This window comes from Athene noctua, chromosome 3 (genome assembly GCF_965140245.1).
Source record: "Athene noctua chromosome 3, bAthNoc1.hap1.1, whole genome shotgun sequence".
In the NCBI taxonomy this organism is placed as follows: Eukaryota; Metazoa; Chordata; class Aves; order Strigiformes; family Strigidae; genus Athene; species Athene noctua.
Window position 1 is genome coordinate 21372264 of NC_134039.1, and position 20433 is coordinate 21392696.

At 38.0% G+C, this 20433-nt stretch overlaps 1 protein-coding gene across 1 annotated transcript in view; it reads left to right on the forward strand.

The window, feature by feature from the left end:
- The first annotated feature begins 324 nt into the window (after nt 1-324).
- PIK3C2G (phosphatidylinositol-4-phosphate 3-kinase catalytic subunit type 2 gamma) overlaps nt 325-20433 on the forward strand; it is a 212991-nt gene continuing 192882 nt past the window's right edge. Inside the window, 7 exon segments of the mRNA XM_074901319.1 lie at nt 325-978; nt 6428-6483; nt 6485-6508; nt 10549-10706; nt 14017-14099; nt 14102-14138; nt 19683-19783. Coding sequence (XP_074757420.1) covers nt 325-978; nt 6428-6483; nt 6485-6508; nt 10549-10706; nt 14017-14099; nt 14102-14138; nt 19683-19783 — 1113 coding nt within the window.

The following is a 20433-nucleotide window of genomic DNA, read 5'->3' on the forward strand; positions in this document are numbered from 1 at the left end:
GAGTCCAGGATAATAATTTATTATTATTATTATTTAATAATAATATATTCATTTTTAATAATAAATATGCCTGGAAATAAGGATCAGGGAGAATAATATTCAAGCTCTAGAGTAAGTAAATATTCCAATCCTGTGGAAAAAGCTCTAAAGCAAAAAAAGATCAAAGAAGTGTACTGCTTTCATTATACTAGATATTTTTGGGTTTAACTTTTATTCTGTTCTTCATTTCAGTGGGTATGTAGCTCCAGTTCTGAACATTACTCTCTTGGTCTTGGAACTATTGTAAGCCTTCCCTGAGGATTAATAAGACTGCAGAGAAGAAGCATGGCATACTCTGGGAGGGTGCCTTTCTCACACAACAAATTTCGTGAAGGACAGGCTGGAAACCAAGCATCTTACCCAACGTACCATTCTGGTTCTGCTGGTGAAGTCTGTCTAGTATTCAACCAAGTAGTTGCTGAAGTCATGAAGGATTTTTTTATTTTTTATGATTCATCACATTCACACCATCATGAAGAAATTTTTTTCCCATCAGATGTCTTTGGTCTGAATGTGCCTGACCAGCAGTTTTATGGTCAGCCTCTAGTTGCTTATGGTGAAATTTATCCTGAAAATTCTATCTCTCACTGGCAACAAGGCACAGTGTCACCAATGGTTGGCTTCATATCTTCTTTACTGTCTGATTACAGAAAGTTCTCTCTGGCAGATCCCTACAGTCAAGAGAGAGAACTCTATGGAGGAAACAGTGTTAGTCCAGTCATAAATGCATTTGATTCAAATGTGGAAAGAAGAAATGCAAATCTGAGTTTTCAAATAGGATTTGACAATATACATGCTCAATGTCCCATTTTCTTAGACAACTACCTATCTGGACAAGTGAGAGACGGAAGTGGAAATGGGAAAGCTTTTTTAACTGACACTTCCAGAAGATGTGACATAGGACCTACCTGGCCCAGCAGCTCTGGGCATGACAGAGAGGTATTTAAATTTTCTCATATTAACAGTGCTTAAAGATCTTGATTCTTGTTTGTGTTTTTGCACTTTGCGTATTCACTCACACTGATGCAACATGCACTAGAAGCGCTTGATTTAAAGACCTTATGAAAAAATAAAACATTTATGCCTTGGAGGAGGCAAAAGCTTTTGCTCATCTAGAGAGCTTTTGTCATGTATCTTATGATTCAGCTGGCCAGAAGAGACTTCTTATTCACTTCTTTTTTGGTCTTTACTGCTTCTGAAGATAGAGATGCAGGGAAGTGTCAGGTTTTCCAATAATTGTCTAACCTGATTTCTTGTCAGAATTTCCTGCAGTATTTTTGTATCTTTACAAGGAGGAGGACCTCAAACAATCAGTACATGAGTAGTTATGAGATTTTTATACAGTATGAATACCTCCTAGTATCCTCTTCCTTTGATTCTAATATCAGAAGAGAACCCAGCAAACCATTAAAAATTGACGTTTGAAGGGAAAGTGCCTATTCTGCCTAGCTAATGAGGATTTTATACTGGCAGAATCCGTGTCCTTCCTGTTTAATGTTTTAGCCAACTTAAAATATCAATTCATTTCTGCAACCTACCTATTAAAAAAGAATTCATTTTCAAATAATAGGGCTGGTTCCTCACCTAGTATAAAATGAGGTATCTCCATTGACTCTATTGGAAACTTGCCATTGTATACCAGAAGAGAATATAGGATTATCACAGAATGGTTTGGGTTGGAAGGGACCTTAAACATTATTTAGTGCCAACCTCCCTGCCACGGGCAGTGTCACCTTCCACTAGGATCAGGTTGCTCAAAGCCCCGTCCAATCTGCCCTTGAACGCTTTCAGAGAGAGGGAATCCACAGCTACCTTGGGCAACCTGTTCCAGTGTCTCACCACCTTTCCAATAAAGAACTTCTTCCTAATAGCTACTCTAAATCAACCTCTTTCAGTTTGAAACAATTACCCCTTGTCCTATCCCTACACTCCCTGATAAATAGTCCCTCCCCATCTTTCCTGTAGGCCCTTTAAGTACTGGAAGGCCACTATAAGGTCACCCTGGAGCCTCCTCTTTTCCAGGCTGAAAAAATCTCTGAGCCTGTCTTCATAGGGGACATGCTCCAACCCCCTGATCCTTCTCTGGACCCACTCGAGCAGGTCCATATCCTTCTTATGCTGGAGGCCAAGAGTGGAACACAGCATTCCAGGTGGGGTCTGATGAGAGCAGAGTAGAGGAGGAGAATCACCTCCCTCGACTCGCTGGCCGCACTTCTTTTTATGCAGCCCAGGGTATGGTTAGTTTCTAGTCTGGGAGCGCACATTGCTGCCTCATAGTCAGTTTTTCATCCACCAATACCCCCAAGTCCTTCTCTGCAGGGCTGCTCTCAATCCACTCATCACCCAGCCTGTATTTGTGCTTGGGACTGCCTCAACCCATGTGCAGGACCTTGTACTTGGCCTTGTTGAACTTCACAAGGTTTACATGGGCCCACCTCTCAAGCCTGTTGAAGTCTTTTTGAATGGCATCCCTTCCCTCCATGGTCTGGAACGCTCCAGTAGGCTCCTTTATGTGTCATTGAACCATGAAACTACCACACAGGGAGAAGTACAGAAACATAGAATAAGATGTGTGTGATAGAGATAACAAATATTTTATGGTCTGATATGAAACTTGAGGTTCAAAATAACAATACATTATACTGCATCTGTGTTTCTGTTGAGCCAGATTATTCCCTCTGTGTCTCGTTTGGCTGACATATCCTGATTCTGGGATATGAAACATACTATGTCCTGCCTTCACCATGTTTTGCATGCACTTTTTTATAATTATTTTCTAAAAATACATCTATATAACTGTGGAAGCTAGACCTTGTGACACACACTTTGTCTTTAGCTTTTGAAGCAAATACTTTTATCTTTTTATCATTCTTCCATCAGGTGTTCATAGCTCCATTCATGGTTTTGCTGTTTTAATAACAATGTCGTATGGAACTCCCATGACTCTCTCTGATGTTATATCTCTCCTTGTTTTCTTTCTTTCAAAATCCCAACATAGAGAAGGAAAAAGAAAGTTATAAATCCTCCTTTTCCCCTAGTCCTTGTTAGCATTCTGAATCACTATAGGAATCCTGAAATAACCTACAGGATACCTCCGCACTGTGAATATGAAAAGACAGTTTAGGTTCACCTTCTGCTTTTAACTCCCAGCGATCACAGTAATATAAAGCAAAGGAGAGGATACACTTGATTGACTTGTTTCTATGTCTGTGGATAGGGAGAACTATAGAAGTAAACATATATAGACCCAGACAGATGGGGAAGCAGGAGGAAGAGAAATATATCTGAGGATAGGAACTCTAAAGACTAATCCTGGGCACCACATTTTGGAAGCTGGGATGAATAAAAAAGAGGGGATGAATAGATGGAGAGACAAAAGGCTGTTGTTGCTTTTTACTTATGATAGGAAAACTAAAGCGTACTGACATGATGAAAAGAACAAGCCTTCTCAGGAGAAAAGTAGAAAATAGTGGAATACAAATGACCAGGAGGAGATTAAATTGTGGTATGGGAAGAAGAGGTGCTAGAGGAAGCAGGCATATGAGAACAGGCACAAATGTTTCTGTGACGGAGGAGGAGAGAATTATAGGGGAGGAAAGAGAAGAGAAAAGTGAGTCAAGGGCAGCTACAGTCTAATGTGTGGGAGGATTTGTTTAAGTCAAGGAAATATTTGAGCTGTTTAACTAGAAGAGGAAGAAATGGGAGAGACAAGATTTGTAGCAGAAAAATCAGTGTGGTCACAGGAATTCCTTCAGGGAGAAACAGCCATGTCAGGCTAGAAAGAGACAAGGCAAGGGGCTGACAACCGAACCCTGAGATGGTAAGAAAGGGAAAATAAGAGTTATTAGTTAATTAACATTACTTAATTTTAAATTAAATTTAAATTTATTTAATTTTAAATTATTATTTAATCACATTCTTCAAGCTATGAATTTGAGGATCCATACTCATGTCCTTGTGGCAAATCATCCTTTCCCAGTCTTGGCCATCTCCTTGCTTAGCTGCTCTCTGTTCATTTCTCAGTTCCCAATCGCACTTTTGTTCTTTTAATATCTTCAGTCCCATTCAATGTCATGTCCCAGCCTCACCTTTTATTACCTGTGGCCTAGTTTTCTTAGCTCTTCATTTATACACTATCTTTTTCTATACACTTCTTCCAGGGTACTGTACCTGCTCTGTAATGACAGAATTGCAGGTGGAAAAGGAGCCCTTTTGTGTTGTTGAAAGCAGCGGGTTTCCATCCTTCCCTCCTGTGGGAGTCTCCATCCACTGCTCCTGTACGATAGTCTTTAAGTTGCACCTCCTTTGCAGCACAGGGCCTGGGTGGTCCTCAACTCTGCAAAGTCCCTGTCAATCTCATTCCTGTTCATCCTTCTGGCTCCTTAGCACCTCCTGCAGCTCCTTCACCAGCAGCTCAGGTCCACAGCCAGAGCATAGCCTCCACCAGCAAGGCCACTGCAGTCCACAGCCCCAGGGAGAGGCACCAGACAAGCCCTGCAGCCAGAGACCTGGCCTGCAGCATCCTTCCTCTGGAACAATGTGTGGGTTAAGTCTTTGCTGTTCACAGGGGCAGTTTCTGCACCCCATGATGAAGATTGCACCACGTGGCGTGTCATCACTGTGACTGCATACTCCTCAGTGCAGGTTCTGGGCAACTTTAACACCCTTGCTGAAACAACTGCTGTAGCTTTACCTGCCTTCTGTGCTCTGCGAGCTGCTCTCCTGCTCCTGGCTGTAGAGCTCACCCACAAACACAGAATGTTTCTCTGAGCTTTTTTTGGCTTGGATTCCTCTATCTGGAATGTAGGGGTACACACCATCCCAGATGTGAACTTCCTAGAGCTTTGTCAATGTATCTTTTTGTAAAACTGTCTACCTTGATATAAGTGTGATCAGGAATGGGTATTATGGGGTTTTCATGACTATATAATTTTGGGAGGCCATTACTGTTATCAAATCGTTCATAATTTCTAAATAGTGAACCTCCACCATAAGTTTCTTATTACTGTCTGCTGAGGTGAATTATAAGGTAGGTGTCTAACCGAAGTGGAAAAAAATGAAGCAGGGGAGGTGCTATGTTTTCAGTGACTTTTGAAGGAGCTTTTTCAGCACTCCTTAGAATCGGGATGATGGGCTACTAATTGTATAGCTAAATTTAATTTCACTCTCTTATTTCAACCCTTAGGTTTATCCATTGTTTTCCATACCAGACATTTCAACTTTTCCCCTTTATTGATGATGCCCTCTTATTATCTTTAAATTTTATAAGCACTCTCCTAATGCTTGTGCTATTGTTGTTAATGAAAATACTACATACAATGAGACCCAACACTGATGTTATCTATAAAGGGTTTGTAACTTCTGAGCTTTCAGTTCTGCCATTGTGATCTCCCCACTAGCCAGCTCCCAACAGATCTTTCATCTTTTATACTCATCCTATCTTTTAAACTGTAAATAAAATTTGCCAGCCTGCATCTTTTCATGCATATTGCACTTCCTTGTCCAGAAAAAAAATCTTAAAATAGGTTTATTATGTATTATTACTTTTTATAAATTGACATACTTGTGTATAAATTATTATTAAAATGGTAAATACACCTTTTGCCATATCTCAGTTTCCTCTTCTGTGACATGTCATTAGTTGATCCTCTTTCTCAAGAGATTTAAAAGTTGGCTCAGTTGAGCCTTGTATATGTCTCTGTACAACAGTAGAATGGGCTTGCAGATACATCAGTATTAAGTTCTTTCCTGGAGGTAATGTTCTGACTGAAGGGTATTATGGCAAACAGAAAAAGGGGTGCTTTGACCCCAGATAGTGACTCAGACTTGTGCTCTCCAAGTTTAGAGAAAGCATCTGGGCATTTTTCATGTTCAACAGAATACACTAGCATCCTCTTATCTGTCGTAGGGACTTTACCTGAAAGATTTGAGAAGCTTGAAGGGATCCTGAGCTTTCCTTCCAGGACAGAAAGAGAGAAAATAAGGTTTCAAACTCACTACAGCATAAGCTTCATTTTGTCCCCTCTCCCTTTTGTCAACTAAGCATACATCTTCTACATTTAGAGTTATCTGTGCTGTGACACTAGTGACACTAGGTGAATTTTGAAAGCTTTGTCTAGAATTCCTTATATTCTGCACAGAGAGGAAAAAAATAATTGTTAAATCCAAGGTAGCTGATGCTTTGTGACTTTGTGGGTTTTTTCTCTGAAAGCATTTAGAGTGCAGGCAAAATGGGGTTATTTGTGCTTATTTGGAGCTCTACCAAGTCAGGGAAGGGATGATAAGGTATGAAAGTTAGTTCTTATGGAACTGAATACAAGTTTAACCTTATGCTCCTTCTGTTTCTGTTATCTGAATAACTGAACTCTGTTTCTTCTGGTATTTTTAGGCTACAGGTTGGTCTATCCATCTGGTTGAAGCAAATCAAGGAAGTAATGAAAACACTTGCTTTTTGCAATGCAGTGGAGAAGTAAGTAATGAAAAAAACTTTATTCAGGTAACTATGAGATTTCATATATTTATATTAATTGAGTTGGTATCCCTGTGTCTTGGGTCCGGCTGAGAGGGAGCTAATTTTCACCATAGCAGCTGTCTTAGTGCTGTGCTTTGTAGTAGTAGCTAGAAAGGCATTGATAACACACCAGTGTTTTGGCTACTGCTCAGCAGTGCTTGCACAGCATCAAGGCTGTTCCTTACTTTCCCCCCACCCTGGGCTTGCCAACAGACTGGGGGTGGGCAAAATCTTGGGAGGGGACACATCCAGGACAGTTGACTCAAACTGACCAAAGGGATATTCCATACCATATGACATCTGCTCAGCAATAAAAGCTAAGAGAAAGGAGGAGGAGGGAGGGCATTTGTTATTACAATGTTTGTCTTCTGAAGCAACCACTACATGTACTGAAACCCTCCTTCCAGAGAAGTGGCTGGACATCACCTGCCAATGGGGAGGAGAGAATAAACCATTTTTCTTTTCTTCCATGCACATCCTTTGCCTTTATTATACTGCTTTTATCTTGACCCACAAGTGGGTTTTTTTCGTCTTATTTCTCTCCCCCTCTCTGTCCTGCTGAGGAGGGGAGTGATAGAGCAGCTGCATGGGCACCTGGGATCCATCCAAGGTCAACCCACCATATCCTCCATTCCTGAACAGTATCTACTTAAATATGAAATGCTCCTCATTTTGGCTTAAAAATTAAAATGCACAAAGGCATGTTAATTCCAAAAATGTTTTCTCCCTTAGCTATCCCCTTTACCAGTGATAAATACATTTACCTCTTCAGTGTTGATGGTTTATAGTGTGTGAAACTTAAGATACATTTTCAGCCATTGTCTTGGACAGTATTAGTGCCTGTGTAGCTCAAAGCAGGTAAAAAGAGTTGGAGGAACTGGCTTACTGAGAACAGAATTCCTACATACTGTCATGATGAAAAGTGAGACTTAGCAAGTGACAAAAAATCCTTTAATTATTGTTTACTCTTACAGTTAATATCATTGCTTAATGGGATAGAAAATTTTACTTTCTCAATCTTCTTTGAAAAATAAATTGTGTTAAAATCCAAGAACACTAAGAAATACAAGTTTTTAGACCATCTGTGCCGATTCATTTTCCTTTGTAAATATGCAATGATCACACTATCAAGTTGTTAGCACAAATGCATGCTTTCTCCCCTGGAAAAGTTGTTGGAAAATGGAATGCTGCCTTTTTTTTTTTTTTAATTAGCTTTAATGAATTGACTATATTCAAGGTCAGACAAGCCTGCTTCTCGTAAAAGAAAAAAAAAAAAAATCAGTTTTTTGCCCTGAAATCAACAGTGAATATGTTATGTATTCGTATGGCAAGGATAGTCAGCTTCAAAACATACTCATTCACATACATCTCAGTTTTACTTTTTCCCCACAGTTCATCAGTCTGAACCCCAACCCAATTCTACTAACACCAGATGCGTGAAGGCACATTCCACATGACAGGCTTTCCTCTCAGATATTCAGATTTTTTTAATGTTCAAACATTCTGCATTCAACTTTGCCCTCTAATTATAGGAAAAGCTTTCTATTGATTTTTTTTTTTTTTGTGAATATATGAGTTTATTTACAGGGCTAAGAAGATGAATAGAATTAAGCCATTCTTGTTTTGCAGTAACTTGTTTAGTGTGCATCACTAACAAATACTCTTAAAAAAATAAGAACAAACTTTGCTTTTCTTCTGTCAAATAAATGGAAATGCATTCTTAGGGAAAAATGTCATGAATTTGCTAATAAATTTGCCAAATAAGTGTCTTTCCCCAGAGAATCTCAGTAACTGGTTGTTTTATACATCAGAGGCAAGATGTATAATTCAAACTCTGTGTCATGCAGACTTGCACCTCTGTCATGTAGCTCAAGAAGAAACCCGTCATGTTTTTCTCTAGGAAATATTTGTACAGGTAGCAATCTATAATTGAAACATTTCATTGTGTACAACTGTAAAGGAGTTTTCAAAATCCCTTTATAAGGTTACTGCTACAGTTATGGACATAGCTATAGTGAACATTCATCCATAAGTGGCTTCTGAATATGTTCTAAAGTGAGTTTGATGCCAGAATATGCAAGCTGATAGTCTTAGGGTTCAGTGCTGCAAAATGCAGAGTTCCTTCACCTCCTACTGACTTCAAGAATGTGCTCTGCACTGCAGAGAAATACATAGCATTATGAAATGCTGTGAAATAGCAAAACCCCATAAATGATAGTACTTTCTGCATGAGTTGTTGCAGCACAGAAAGTAGCACAAGATTTTCTTCATGTAAGACTTGTGTAGTGTTTCAGTTATGCCTTGGAAGACATAGCCTTTCAAGAGATTGTGATGGGCATGCTTTGTCCACCTGCTCAGGCCAGAAGCCCTTTAACTGCTTGAAAACAATAGATGGCCATAAATGAGCAACACTTTATGGAGCTGAATGCATTTTTATCTGAAAAACATAACAAGCAAATTTCTGTTCGCACATTATCCTAAAATACAGATAGTGTAGGGATAGGGAAGAAAATTAGATTCGCTTAGTTTGTAAATGACTGACAAGAAGCTGAGGAGGTGATTCATGCCCCATGTGTGTGCATACTCCATTAATTTGGTGCTGGAGAAAGGGTACTAAACTTTCCAGTCTTATTCAGTCCCTGGCCTTCTTATAGAAACAGGTTACAAGAGTGAATCTGGTGATAGGGGAAAGCTTTATGTGTACCTTGTTTGCAAAGAAAATAGATTGACATCAGCTACACAGGTCACAAAAGCAGCCTCTGTCGTATAAAGATTTTTTACTATGGGAATAAATCTGTCTTGTACTGGAAGTATTGTCAAGCCTCATTTCCTCCTACATCCACTGAAAGAAACATCCTGCCCCCTGGCTTTTCATTGTAAGAAATGGGCTTCTTCATTGGATTATTAATTTTGGAAGCCTAGGCTTTCTTCTCTTCTTATGCTGTAGAAATACATGACGTTAAAGAATCGTTCATACTGTTGTTTAAGAGACTTGGGTGGCAGCCCGGAGGCAGGAGGTAACATGGTAATGCAGAACTTCATGTGAGAGAACTACACTCAAAATACACTGTAATCAGATATGGTATAAAGCGCTACCAACTCAGAAGCTACAAAATGCTGCTTGAACTAACAAACAAAAAAGAATGCAGTATGCTTATTACCAGATGTTTGAGTTTAGCTACTAAAATATTCAGGCCAATTAGTGAAATGTAAAGCTTCAGCTGGTACAATATGTACCCTTATCTGTAGCTGCAAAGTGTATTTGCTTAAAAAGCAAGTTTAATCTTGGTCACATAACACCTGTGACCAGTGTTCATTAGGAAATGGTACCTCAGGAGGAATAAATTTCTACAAGTCTTTGGTAATTGGAAGGAAGAGGGGCAATATATTTTTACAGGTAATGGTATATCAGAGGGACTCAATGACTGTAATAGTTACTGCTCTCTATAGACATCAACGTAAATACCCAGGGTTTTAGTAATGAGGATTTCATATTGGGTTCTAAAAAGCATTGTAAAAATGGGGTCTTCTTAAGATTTTGCATAGAAAGCATATTCCTGTATTCATTTTGACCAGCTGTCGTAGTCACAGCTGCCTGTGCTTTTAGTTAGTTTTATGTTAAAACTATTGTTATTTAAGCACATATTTGAGCACCCTCATTTCTACTGTGCTCGCTGTACATGGAAGTCCATGTTTAAACTCCTTTTGGCTTCACTGAGGTCAAGCTCAGCACTGATTTTGTGAAGTTCATGAATACTTTATTAAGGGATTTCCTATTAAGTAAAAGCTGTAGTCATATGTATGCTATATGATATGTAGTTATCTCACTACTGTATGAAAACAAAGTTTGAATTACTAACTCTTTCCCCTCTGCACAAAATTTTATTTCTAACAGCTCTATTATTATTGTAGGCATCTTGTAGATTTTTGTTTGGCTCTCATAAGAGAATTGAAATGCACACCTATTTAGACATAATTTCACTACATGTACTTTTCAGAATAAGAAATGCCTATCCTGCTTTTGACTTGAAGACAAACACTGGGAAAATCTGGAGTGTCTCAACAAGGTTCCCAGACCATACCCTTGATGAATCAAAATTCAGAATCAGCATTTGGACAGATTCTTCACCATATCCTCTGCTTCTTACTCAACATGGTAAGTGATTGAGGTGTCTGTATCCTTCCACAATTCAGTTCCATGGAGATGATAGCAAAATACATTTGTTACCTGGAAAGATACTTGGAGAGCAATCCTTATGTGAGTGTTAAGTGCATGCTTTGTCAAACATGTTCAGTGTATTTGCTGTAAAATTAAAATTATGTTAAATATCAAACTTTACTGTGCAGATTCTATTTTCTTTAATCACAACTGGGACCAATTCTGGCAGCATCAAATGGCCGTAATTCAGATATTGTTTCAGAAGGAATTTAAGCTTGTGCTTAATTTAAAGTGTAGGGGTAGTCCTCATATAGTCATGGAACTTTTCACAGCCTGGACTCTGTTTCTGAATCCAAGACTTAAGAGTCTGCAGTCATGAAGACTCCTCTGCACCCAAGGTTATATACAGGTTAGGAAAAGTACATGTCAGTAATAAGATGAAAGGAGAAATTCCAACTGGGTGGAAAGAGAAGGAGAATAATTAAGAATTGGAACAGTTTGCCCATGGAGGTAGTGGAGTTTTCATCCTTGGAGGCTTTTTAGGATTTACAGACAAAAACCCTGAGCAAGCTGGTCTGAATTCAATGTTGACCTTCCTTTGGGGAGGAGGCTGGACTAGATAGACCTACTGCAGTCCTTCCCAACCCAAATTATTCTGTCACTAGTGACTGTGGAAAGCTGCCATTGCCCTTGTGCATCCTGTATCTGTGGTGAATGGGAGAATCCTTGATTCCAGTTCTAGTAATTTTTATTTCTTAAGCCACATATGCAAAAAATAAATAAATTAAATTTTCTTCCTCCTCTCTTCCTGTACTCTTTCATTAAGCGATAGTTTGGGTTTTTTTTTTCATGAATCATTTCTTCAGTTGTCAAGTAATTATTTGGTTGTAGTGGACTGAATATTAGTTTGTTTGACAGGTTGAAATCTGAAACTCCAAAGCTCTAAAGAATGTCAGTTAACATATATTTAAAAAAAAAAAAAAAACAACTTCATAAATGAGGTAGCCAAGAACTGCAAATTTATTCATACTAGTTTGATTACTTGATTCAGGAGCATCTATGCAGTTATTGGAAAGCCTGGAAAAGTAGTAGGTTGAATCATCTCGAATCACTATTTTGTGGATTCCCTGAAACAAAGGGCTGAGGATCTTGGGACACTTGAACCAGAAAGTTGTATTTCCAGCACTTCTGTCAGCTAGACAAGGGGTCTACGCTGAAGTTCCGTGTAATGCAAAAGTCTTAACTACTGGCAAATGTTTTATCATATAGCATCATTTACCATAAAAATTGTTCAAATTTCAGTCTGCTTAACTTTATTTACAAAAATGCTGTAGAAGGCACAGCTAAAACTGAAGAGGATATAAGAAAAAATCCCTATCCTAAACTTGCTTACATACTAAGTAAACAGTAAGATATAGTTAAAGTGGGGAGAGGGAATACATTTGTTTTCCTCATCTAATATAAAGAATTGTGTACTTATGCAAAGACATTTGGCAGAGCGAGGAAAGGAAAATGGGTCTACAGAGTACAAATGAACGATAGTAGCAAGTTTCAGGTATTTTTCTGAGTGAATGACCTGAAGAAGGTGCATGTTACAATTTTAATTTAAAATTCTGTGCCATTCTTTTTCTGGTGTATATAAATTTAGAAAACAGGTACTGCAGTTTACATGTCAAAACAGCTGTGAGGAGTTCCTTAGAACAGTGAGTTGTCAAGGGCTAGATGTGTAAAGCTGGTAAAAAATGTTTAATTGAAGTGGCTTTCTGAGCAAAAGGAGAATGGAAAGAAAATTAAAATTTTCAGAAGGAACTTTTGAATCCATTGATATTTTTTTTTCCCTAGGAAAAAACAAACCAAAGGAAAACCATGCTAGCTATGGTAATCAGTTCTGTTTCATTTCAGCTTTGGTTTTATCACAGCCCCATCCCCTCAAAATGTCAGCTGTTCTCTGAAGGGTTTTTTCAGTATCACATTCCCTTAAACTTCCCTGCAACACCAATTTTGCATTTCTTGGTTTGTTCTAAAATAACAGCATAGCAACTCTGAACCAGATTTGCTGGTGTGAATTGGCTGCTGTGGGTGACTGGGAAATTCAGAACACCATTAAACCTGATGAAACTGGTTGGTTAGGCTCAGTTTGAACCAGTTGTCTGAACCTATACCAGTGTAAAGTAGTCAACAGACAAGTATGGGTTACATTTTTAGTTTCTCAGGATTTATATTTAACTGTAGGTAGCTTCCATTTTTATATCAAAAAGTCAGTTAAGCTTCGAATAAGAGCTCTTACAGCTGCTAATTTGGAAGCAATAAAGAAATACCATAAATGAAAAACTGAAAGGAAAATCTACTTTGACTTTTCTTTTATCAGCCACAGACAATGAGATTGCCTGAGAATTGTGGAGGAAGTCCAGACTTTAATTTGCATTGTGAAACCATCTCAGTACATTACATGAAGACTTTTCACTGAAGAGTGAGATCTTTTTTCTGTTGAGAGGTATCTCAGACTTGCAGCATCAGTATTGGTGCAGTGTGCTCTGCATGCCTATAAAGACTGAACTTACCAGACATGTTTGCAATTTGACTGCCAGTTTATGCAGTTATTCTTTTCCATTTTTTCAGTTCTTCTAAAATGGACAGAGAGGAATTGTATTGGCAGGGTTGGAAAATGGCTTAAAAAGCTGAAATAGCACTGGAGAAAATTCTCAAAATGCTAGAATATTTCAGAATGTTCAAATTGTACAAACTAACATAGAGCTTCTTAGTTTATGTGTTATTATATACAATTTGTATACTGCTATAATGTGACTATACATATTAGATATACATAAAATAGGTATGAGCATTAATTTACTTGGTTATAGATAAAAAGTTGTGCACAACAGAAACAGTAGCAAGTAAAATTCTGGAGCCTTCTTGTGTCATGATTGGCAACAGAGTCAACTTTATCATCAGGCCATGTTTGCACATGGGAAATGTACCAAGATATCAGGAAAATGAAAAATAAATAAATTGCCATTTGTCTCTTCCTTTCTCCTTGGGAAAGTTGCTTAGCTCTTCATTCCAGCTACCTAACAAATTGCTAATTTCCTCTAAGTCAACATAGATTCAATGACTTGTATAGTATTTAAAGCAAAATTTTTTTAAAAAAATAAAAACCAGGTCTGTCTTGATCTAATTCCTCTTGATGGAGCTAGTCTGCAGCAGTAGTTAGGAATTATAAAAAAATTCTGATTTTGTTTGCTCAAGTATCTAGCCTGGAATTCTTTAGCAAGCTACTGTTAATTTTTCTTGCTGTCTTTATTTACAGCTGGCTGTATCACTCATGATTTAATTGTAAAGATCCTCCATTGCACAAATAGATATCCAGTCCAGGAGGAATGCCTTCTAAGTCCAGGAATGCCTGTGGATCTACTGAATTCTTACAAAACTAAGTATCTCATTAAGAGATGGTATTGAGTATACATTGTGTAATACAAGCTGTGCATTTAATGCATTCTATTTACGTGCCATATAAACAGAACCATAGGGACAGTTAGAGTATTATGTTCCAAATGCTTAATGTATAGTTTCTGAAACTCCCAGAACACACAATGCTTATGTTCTATGGAGATGACGGTGTGCTCTAGTGCAAGGATTCAGATCCTGGCTCCTTCATATAAGCTTTGTGCAGCCTTGAATTATTTGTTTCACTCCATTGCTCTTCTGGTCCTTCTCATCTGTAATTCAAGGATGTTGCTACTTCCAGTATCTCACAGGAATGTTATAAGTGTGCAAGGGTATGCATATCCTCAAAGGGGGATATTACCAAAGAGAGGAGAAACAGTATTATACAGCTGTGTATGAGGTGATTTTTCTTCATATCCAGTTGCAACAGTAGTAAAGCAAATGAAGTCAGCACTTTGATGCTGACTGCAAGCTGAAGGGAAACACATTATACATACAAACAGGTCTTTCTGAATGTATGTAGTCTATGCTCTGATTCGCATTCATTCAAGTAAATTCATGGTGGTTACAAGTACTACTGGACTTGGCTAGTTGTTTCCTGCCTTCTGGCAGCTCAAATTCAACTGTAGGCAGAGCGAGCAGATTTTGTGTTGAAGTAGCTAAAGTGCAGGCTCTTAGCTGTGCTGGAGGGACAGTGACTTTCAGCAGAAGGAGAAAAGTTGGCAGTTTTCTGTGGTAACTTGTTAAGCTGGCACTGCAGGAATCACAGCTTATCTGTTAGAGAGGTAAAGAGTGTTAGATAAAATAGTATATGTCTATAATTGAAAGGGAAATTTTTAGAAGCTGTTATATTTGCCGTACAGTGTAAAGATTACCTGAACTATCTTAGGGCAAGTCAGCTTGATTAAGGAAAGTAATGTAGTTGTGAGAACAAATGTCACACTGTGTAAATTGGCTTTGTTCTATAACCAGCCTGGACACTTCTCCTCTAATACAGGTACACAGGTCCAGTATTCAGATGTTTATGTGAATTATGCTTTGCAACTAAAGATGGAGACTTCAGCATTTCTAAACCCACTCTTGTTAAAATCTCTGTAAAGCAGGAGCTGGTATAGCAGAGCACTGTGTGAAGCATTACAACACTAGAACAGCTGAGCAGAGAATCAGGTCATACATAGATCTGTTAATTATATTAGAAGGACAGGGTTTTTTTTTTTATCTTCACAACTCTTCTCATTTCAAACTAATTGCTAGAGAAAATGGAAATAGAGTCATTGTATTGAGAGTGAGTTTAGTGTATTTCAGTACAGTGTACAGTATGTTCTAAACAGTTTTATTTCCACTGTATGGAAGAACACATCAAGAGTGGACTGTTTAAATTCCTGCACTTGCAGAATCTCTGCACATCTCACTAGCAGTGAAACAAAGTCAATAATATTCTCATCTTTTTTGCTTTGCTCCTTCACTGTCATGCAGAAAGCAATGGTCTGCATTTCTGGCCTCAGCAGCTTGTAATTCTATACTCTGAAGTACTTTCAGCTCCCTTTCTTCTGCCTCCTTATCAGAGTCCTGTATCTGAAATTTGAAACCCCAAACCATAATGATCCTTTGTGTAGTTTAACACAGCCTGCGGAGTTGCCTCAGGGTGAAATCTTCCCTATGTTTGGGCTATCTTTTAGTGCAAATTGCTGTCCTCCAAATGTTGCTAACAGTGATTTGATGTACATGTGCAGAGTTCTTCTCCAGAAAAGTATTTGGAAATTGTTCATGGATGAATTCTGGTGGAAGTTCCCCAAATTGAGACAGCAAAGGGAATAAATCCTCTGCTACTCCTGCTTTTCTGTAATCCAGAAAAACTGAAGTGAAGCCAAAATGGTGACATGATGAATTGTTCTCAGAAAGTGGTTTAGTGAAACAGAGAACTTTGTGAAGTTCTGTCAAAAGCTTTCATTTCCTATGACATTTGAGTGTATTAATGAGCGCTTCCCTGCCACCTACAGAAGCACCTGAAAGACTTCATGATTTCTGGAATCCATTTAGCTGTGAATGTGATAGGGATAAAATACTTGTGTGCTAATGACCATTACACTCAGCACCACATGATTTCATCATCCACTATTTCCTTCCTATGGAGACAGCCTTGAGCTTACATCCTATCTGACTCACAAGCAGAATATCAGATTTCAAAATTCAAGTTAAAAACCCCCCAGAAGACTGTATAGGCTGCAGGTCTGTCCGTAACTAATAGAGTCATCTGTGAAATTCTGATTTGGAATCTCATTTGGTGTCTGGTCTTTCATTTTGCATATTGATCAGAAATCCTAGCCTTGCCTCAACCTGCAGGCTTTCTTTCTCTTCCGACACTTCCTTTTACCTCAGGTTTTTCTTACAGCACCTGTAGAGGCTATCAGGATTCATTGCTACCTTCTCCCAGCCCCTCTGTCATTGTGAGGTATACATTAGTTACTTCTCCAGCTGATTTGCTGCAGTTCCTTTTTTCAGATGTTCAGTGTAAGTTCCTCTGGAGGCAGAAACCTGTCTTAAAGAGGGAGAGACTTCTTGAAAGAAGAGAGCGGTGAAACCCATATTTGTGTGTCATCAATTTTTACCACTATTCACAGAAGTTTCTGATTTTCATATGCATCCATAGACCCTCCTTCTCTGGGTTTCCCAGCTGTGGATGTGCTCTCCACTCCCATGTTTACACTTGTCCTGATCTTGATCATCTTTTATTTCTTGAAGGGTCATCTGCAGTTTCTAAAAATTCTTTGCTTTTATCATCCTGTCATCTAAACCTTCTACATCTACCTTTAAATCTTGCTCTCAGTTTCCTGTCTTTTCCCTAGATTTAAAATAGATGCCCCTAAAAATGATTTTATTATGCCGTTCATGAAAGATGTTATATAAAAAAAAATTAAATTGTGGTTAGGCAGCTTGTGTCAAATAACTCCTAGCTCTCAATGCCAGCAGCAAGCCTTCTCACATGACAGCAATGGATCAATCCTCCATTTAGACATTTTTGCCTTTAGAAGTACAGGCCACAAACTCAGGTCATGCTGAAATGCCTAATAAAACAAAGAACACCAGTGTATATAAGAATATGGGGTGTTCTTATTTATTTTTTTATTGATCTGTCTGCTAGCAACAGGTTGCAGTAATGTAGAACCTACAAAAGAATGTAGAATATTTGTAAGATTTACTTCTAAAAATGCCTTTTTTTTTTTTCTTTTATTTTTAAGGGATTGGATTTTTTAAAGGATTTTCTCATATGTATATTTAATTCCGTCCACACTCTACCATGGTGTAATTTGCACAGTTACCTTACTGCTTTGCAGTTCAGCCAACATATTGAGCCAGGATATGGAAAAGAAATGTCTAAAGGCTTATCATTTTGCTTCACATGCTTGTCTGTGACCTTATTGATGACATTTTTTTGCTTTACTAATTATATTTTCTGAGAATTGAAACCTAAATAAGAATTACTTTTCACTCAAAGTGAAGTTTAAGCTATTTTACACTGGGCAGAGTAATATTTATGCAGATTGGGATCGTAAGAAGCAAGCACCTTTTGGAGGAATATGTTCTTTGTAAAATATAAACTTAATTTTCTCTTGTCACTGCAGATCAAATTTCTCATTCAGAGATGCTACTCAGCTGAGTCCTTTTTAAAAAAACAAAAAAGTCTGGTTGAACTTTATTAGGATTTGGAACTTACAGCGCATCAGAAAACCTTGCTGTAGGGAAGCAAAATCATCTAGTGATGAGGGATTCTCAAGAAACAGAGGGATTTTCCTCTTCTCTGCTTCTGATATATTGTGAGACTACAGGAAAGTCATGTCACTTTTGACCAGTTTATTAACATGTCTCTTAAAGATAAAGGCTACCTTTCACTTTATGTCTTCTGTCATATCATTCTCATCAACACTGTATTCTCACATAGTAATTTCAGAAAAAAATAGGGGAAAAACTGTTGAGATAATGTAGCATTTTTATTTGTGTTTCCTTTGCAAAGTTCAGTGCTGTAAACCAGTTGCTAATAATCATGCTATCCTCCAAAGGGAGCTATATTACTTTTATCTTAACAGTATAGGTATAGTAGCAGATCTGCATAGTGTGTTACAGCCTGGGATATAGTTAAAAGGTAGTCTGTCTATCTATAGCAAAGCTACGCCCTCCGTTTCCTGTAGTTCACTTTTTATCTAGACCAGGTTTTCACGTTATCTTATTGAAGCATTAATCCATTTTTGTCTTGTCTGTTGTGTCACAATACCTGTCAAAACTTTTCTCTTTGTATTTGTGCGAATAAAATTGACTCATGAAGTCAGCTGTACGGCCAGTACTTCTGACTGCAATGTTGCAGGCAGCATTTTATGATGTATAGTATCTGCTTGACACAGCACAGCTAACACAAACCACTAGTGTAAATGTAGTTATAACCACAAAATTCAACTTCTGTTGCTGTAGCTTGTGTCTCCTGAAAGCATGATGACACAGAATTATACTTGCAAAAGATAGTTTTTACACATCTGTGGTACAGATTTGTAACTATAGAAGGGTATAGCTATACCAATTTACACTAGCAGAATGCTCTTCTGTGTTGTATAGCTATACCAATTTCTGTCATTGGCTTGATGTAGTGTTGGCATTGCAATAGGAATCTGTATACTTGAGGATTCAGGAAAAAGTGACTCGTGACTTACAGATTGTTTCTTTGCAATTTTCTTGTTACTATTCTTGTCCTAAGGTTGAAGGTTGAGGCAGAATGGAAAGGGCAGGAATAATGGCAGGGTAGAAGGTGAAAAACAAGTGTGAGGCAGTTCTGCAAGGATAATGGGAGAGTTCATCATTAGTGTCACGAGGCAGATGTGATTAGGTGAAATAAAGAGAGGAAGAAGTTTCAAGAAAGGTATGGGTACCACTCCAGCTGAGTGAGTAGAGCTCTGTGTCTGACCTTAACTGGTATATGATTTGAGAAGGAGGAAGACCAGCTCACAGCTTCTTTTACCATTGTTGTGTGAGCTGCAAAGGGTGAGAACTTTGATTTATTTGAGAATAAAGGGCCACCTGTCTTTCTGTGATTTTCAAACTTATAGTTAATAATTTATTTTCAGGATGGGTATCAAACACTACAAGTCGTTCTGTAGTGGCACATTCATAACCAAGATATTTAGTATAAATTGCATTAATTTGTGTTTGAAGAATATGCATGAATAATCTCAAGGTTTGGGAGCACGTGCAGTTTGTTAAGGATATTCTTTCTCTGTGTTATTGTTCTGTTACAGAACTTAATGATCAAAGACACAACTAAGCAATTATTCTTAAATTGTTTCACCAGAAAATATGCCAGAACCAAGCGCATCAGTTTTCATGGAAATAGGTGCCAAGTACAGGTTTTATATTATTCATTCTGCTTTGCACTTAGCATTTAGTCCACTAGTGCTTTTAGGAGAAAGAGAGAAGAAAAAAAGATGGAAGTGATGAGCAAAGATAACCATTTGTTGTTTGTTTTTTTTTTCCCAAACTGGAGTAATCATACTTTGGGCAGCCTTCAAAGTCTTCGCAAGGCAACCGCCTGCATTCAGCTTCAACTACACAACACTAGTAATTTGAAGCAAAGTTTGGCTCGAAAGGCATGTTGTCTTTTTTTAATACTCTTTCTCTTCAGCATCCCTGAAGGAATAAAATTCACCAATCCTTTTATGTAGCAATCTGCAGTAATAATCAAAGCAACATTATTTGCTTTCCTGAGAATGCATATATTACTGAACTCCAGTTGAAACGTACTGGGGAACATGTCTGCTTTGCTCTTTACATCTAGTGAGTTACTGGAGAGAACACATAACTGAAAAAGACCGAAGGTTACCTTTTATAGAAAAAAAAACCAAACCAGTTTTGTTAGAATTTAATGCTATTTCAGGTGGCCAGAGAATTCTTATTTTGATTGGCCTTTCTATGTTCTGAAAACTAACAAGGGTAAAACAACTCAAAGTACTGTGTAAAATGAATTAGATCTTGATCCTTGTCATTATCACTGAGAACCAGGGTAGGCTGATAAAAACCAGAATCAGAGTTTGTGTTTGTGCATACGTGGTGCGTAATTGTATGTGTGTAGGTGCTTGTTTGTAGACATGCAGAAATGTGTGTAAGGACATTAGTCCTTACAGAAAACATTGCTTTATCATCATTTTAATCCCAGGGAGATTCCTATTCAGATTGAGTTTAAGCAGCCTTGTAGTGGATTACTGAGCTTTAATGACAGTGACCTATGCTACTAAAAGTG